Genomic DNA, 4,451 nt, shown 5'->3' with positions numbered 1-4,451 from the left:
AACAAAGAGATGCACAACAACAACAAAGAGATGCACAACAACAAAGAAATGCACAACAACAAACGAGATGCACAACAACAACAAAGAGATGCACAACAACAACAACAAATAGATGTAAAATGACTTTGAAGAGACTTGTGGGGACCACAAAGAGATGCAAAAAGACGAACCAAAATGACCTCTGAGATTCGTCTCTGTGGTGTCCCGTTGATGCAAACTGTGGAAGGAAAATGCTCACACATTTTAATCACTTCAGTGATTGTTTTTTGTTTTATTTCACAGGATGCAAACCTGTAACATTTTTGTCTTTTTGGTGTGAAATCTTCACAGAGTGACCAGAAAGATCTTCAGCACCAACAGGAGAGGATTTACATTTATGAATCCCTGAAATTTAGGAGGGAAAGTGTCGGGAGGCTTAAGGCATCGTCTGAGCATTCATCAGCCTGACAGCAGACGTAAAGCTGCTGATCCCGGATCAGCATGACAAATAACTGCAAAACAAGCTCTGAGCTGCTGCTTATGTAACACTCTCAGAGAGATGATGACTCTCAGAGATGATGATGACTCTCAGAGAGATGATGACTCTCAGAGATGGTGACTCTCAGACAGATGGTGACTCTCAGACAGATGGTGACTCTCAGACAGATGATGACTCTCAGAGATGGTGACTCTCAGACAGATGGTGACTCTCAGACAGATGGTGACTCTCAGAGAGATGATGACTCTCAGAGATGGTGACTCTCAGACAGATGGTGACTCTCAGAGAGATGGTGACTCTAAGACAGATGATGACTCTCAGAGAGATGGTGACTCTCAGAGAGATGGTGACTCTCAGACAGATGATGACTCTCAGAGAGATGGTGACTCTCAGACAGATGATGACTCTCAGAGAGATGGTGACTCTCAGACAGATGATGACTCTCAGAGAGATGGTGACTCTCAGACAGATGGTGACTCTCAGAGAGATGGTGACTCTCAGACAGATGGTGACTCTCAGAGAGATGGTGACTCTCAGACAGATGATGACTCTCAGAGAGATGGTGACTCTCAGACAGATGATGACTCTTAGAGAAATGGTGACTCTCAGACAGATGATGACTCTCAGAGAGATGGTGACTCTCAGAGAGATGGTGACTCTCAGACAGATGATGACTCTCAGAGAGATGGTGACTCTCAGACAGATGATGACTCTCAGAGAGATGGTGACTCTCAGACAGATGGTGACTCAGAGAGATGGTGACTCTCAGAGAGATGGTGACTCTCAGACAGATGGTGACTCTCAGAGAGATGATGACTCTCAGAGAGATGGTGACTCTCAGACAGATGATGACTCTCAGAGAGATGGTGACTCTCAGACAGATGACTCTCTTCAGTCTCAGAGACACAGTGAGGAAGCTAAACTGCAGCTCCGCAGCCTCCTGCAGTTTGAGTCGTGATGTGAGCAGCTTTGATCAGCGCAGCTCTGCGACTCTTTGAAGCTTCCTGAGAAAACAGCTCGTTACCCCTGATGCTGACGACGATGCTAATGAGCTTCTTTCTCTTGTTTCTGCAGAGTTTTTACACCAGCTGATCAGTGCCGCTCACTATTGGGGCCCTGAGGCCGCAGGGCCGTGGATGGGACGTTTCTGTGAATATAGAAGTCCATGAATATAGAATCGATACGTTCCTTATACCTGAACAACCAGACTCCATCTGGGATGTTTGATGATCTTTCATAAGAAATTCAAACAGTATGTTTATTTCTCAGATCCCTGTGTGATAGAGCAGGGCCTTTCTAGGATCTGAGGACATCAGGGGCCAAACCTGCAGGTGTGGAAAGCATGCTTTCTATTCTAAAACTAATAAATTGATTTTGATTTTTTTTACTTTAAAAAAAGAAAAGAAAGGGCTTTTTTCCCTCTTCCTTTCAATATTTTTTTTTTCTTTAAAATTTTTTGGTGACTTTTTAAAAATTTTGTTAATTCAAGAAAATGTTTTTTGTTTTTTTGGGGGGAAGTAATCAGTCAGTTTGGGAAGGGTCAATTAATTAAATCAATTAATCAATTAATAAAAAAACAGCCAACCTCCTCCTCAACAACAAACAAACAAACAAACAAACAAACAAACAAACAGTTGTCAGTGGGTTGTTTGATGTTTTCGCTGGTTGGTGTACAAACGACAGAGTGAAGCCACAGCGCCATCTGCTGCTCAGTTAGAGCAGTTTGTCTTTAATAAAATAAAATCTCACAGATTCATCGTCTGTTTATTGAAAACAAACTGCTCATTTAAAAAAAATAAACTGAGCAGAACTACACACATCCAGCACGTCACATCAGTCACATGACCCGGCCGTGCACACGCCTCCTGCCCGTCAGTCCGTTTCCGTGACAACACTGTGTTTTCTCTCCAGGTCTGCCAGCGGTCATACTGGTCCAGCTGCGGAGGCTGACGAGAATTTGATAAAAGGAGACGCCTGGTTTATCTTCTGTTTTTTTCTGGTTCTATTTTTATTTTAGTTTTTTATGTGTCCTCCTCTGTCCTCCTGTGGTCCTGCAGCACCTCCTCTGTCCTCCTGTGGTCCTGCAGCACCTCCTCCGTCTCTCCTGTGGTCCTGCAGCACCTCCTCCGTCTCTCCTGTGGTCCTCCAGCACCTCCACTGTCCTCCTGTCAGGCTGCAGCATCTCCTCTGTCTCTCCTGTGGTCCTGCAGCACCTCCTCTGTCTCTCCTATCTGCCTGCAGCACCTCCTCCATCTCTCCTGTCTGCCTGCAGCACCTCCTCTGTCCCTCCTATCAGCCTGCAGCACCTCCTCTGTCCCTCCTATCAGCCTGCAGCACCTCCTCTGTCCCTCCTGTCAGCCTGCAGCCTGTCTGAGCCTCCTCAGCACCTCGTCTGGACTAAGAGAGGAGTCCACTCTGATGAGTTTGTCTCTGGATCTGGAGCCCTGTGACAGGCAGAGGACAGGAAGTGAAATGAGGATCAGACAGAGGACACAATATTTTCGCTGTGAAACCAGGTGCACCTTGTCGAGGGAGACATGACTTTTCTTGAGTTGCAGGACGTCAGCGAAGAGGCGGAGGAGCTCGGCATTGGCTTCTCCGTCTGTAGGAGGCGCTGCGATGGAAACTCCCACCACCTCTGCAGAAACCTCTGAAACAGCAGAAGAAGAAGAGGAAAGGCGAGTGTCAGGCGGTCACAGCGGCTCAGTTTAACAGTGATGTGTGTGTGTTTTTATATTGATATATACTGTATGTGTATATATATTTATATATACTTTGTGTGTGTGTATATGTATATATATATACTTTGTGTGTGTGTATATGTATATATATATACTTTGTGTGTGTGTATATGTATATATATATGAATTAAAACAAACAGTGAGCAGTGTGACCTGCAATGGCGCTGTGTTTGGAGCCCGGCTTGGCGCGCACCGTTATCATCACGGCTCCACTTTTGTCTCGAGCTACCGGACACGAAGCTTCTGCCTCAGCTGCTGCGGGAGCAGCCGGCCGACCTCTGACCTGCTGCAGGGGGACAGACAAGCGCTTTTACCGAGGACAGCTCTGATCCTGATTTATCAGCCTTCACAAATAAGATGAGGCCTGAGGGACCCCCCAACACACAAAAAAAGTCGCCCAAAATTTTAAAGGAAAACAAAATCTCAAAAAACTGCCAAAGAATGATGAAGGGAAAAAAATGGCAAAAAACTTTAAGAGAAAGAAAAAACTGACCAAAGTTAAAAAACAAACACATAAAACAAGAATTGTCAGGGTTTTTTTTAGGATCACATGCCCAAAGACAACTTTTCTTTAAAGTCAATACAAAAGCATTTAAGAATAACTTTTTCATCTCAGTCGATATCGATATTTATCACGATACATATCCCTAATAATGATAAAAAGCCCCGGAGCTATTAATCTGTCCATACTTAGACTAAACGTAGTTTGATTCCTCCACTTTTGACAAAAGTAAAGACTAGTTTTCCAGCTCAGTAAATACTGAATGATAGCAGCTGTGTTCTGTTTATTATTGTTCATTTAATTTGCAGTATTATATTATATTATATAGTATTATATACTGTAACGTTACTCTGGTAGATGTACTCAGATACTTTTCACTGCTGATTTCTGTCACATCTGGCTCCACAAACTCACCGCTTTCTCTTTTTTAGGCATCCGTCTGTTTGCTGAGAGAGCCGTTAGCCGGCGAGCACCGGGCAGAGCGGGCGGCCCGCACCGGGAGACAGCGGCTAACGGCCGGCTGAGCAGCGGGACGACGTCCGGTAGCTGGTTTAACGTTACAGCTCCGAATGACCGAAAGGATCTAGGTAACCGAATGAATGTAAAAGTGACGCCTGACCGGAGAAACATCCGCGTGCTGGCGGCTAGCTTTTAGCTTAAGAATGCTAACTATGTAAACATCCGCTTTTCAAAATAATAACTTCCGGTCCTCGTGACAATAATAATAATA

The 4,451-nt window shown here is 44.6% G+C and overlaps 1 protein-coding gene across 1 annotated transcript; it reads right to left on the bottom strand.

Moving 5' to 3' along the window:
- Positions 1-2,175: 2,175 nt before the first annotated feature.
- cunh15orf40 (chromosome unknown C15orf40 homolog) lies at positions 2,176-4,370 on the bottom strand. Its single transcript, XM_042481834.1, has 4 exons — positions 4,136-4,370; positions 3,373-3,505; positions 3,001-3,128; positions 2,176-2,922 (listed from the first exon to the last, which is right to left on the bottom strand). Exons 1-4 carry the CDS (start codon positions 4,349-4,351, stop codon positions 2,833-2,835), a joined length of 567 nt encoding a protein of 188 aa, XP_042337768.1. The 5' UTR covers positions 4,352-4,370; the 3' UTR covers positions 2,176-2,832.
- Positions 4,371-4,451: the final 81 nt, after the last annotated feature.

The sequence above is a fragment of the Plectropomus leopardus genome, unplaced genomic scaffold (assembly GCF_008729295.1).
Source record: "Plectropomus leopardus isolate mb unplaced genomic scaffold, YSFRI_Pleo_2.0 unplaced_scaffold3055, whole genome shotgun sequence".
Lineage (NCBI taxonomy): Eukaryota > Metazoa > Chordata > Actinopteri > Perciformes > Serranidae > Plectropomus > Plectropomus leopardus.
Note: the sequence above shows the minus strand (reverse complement) of the source record. Positions and strands in the feature narration are given on the sequence as shown.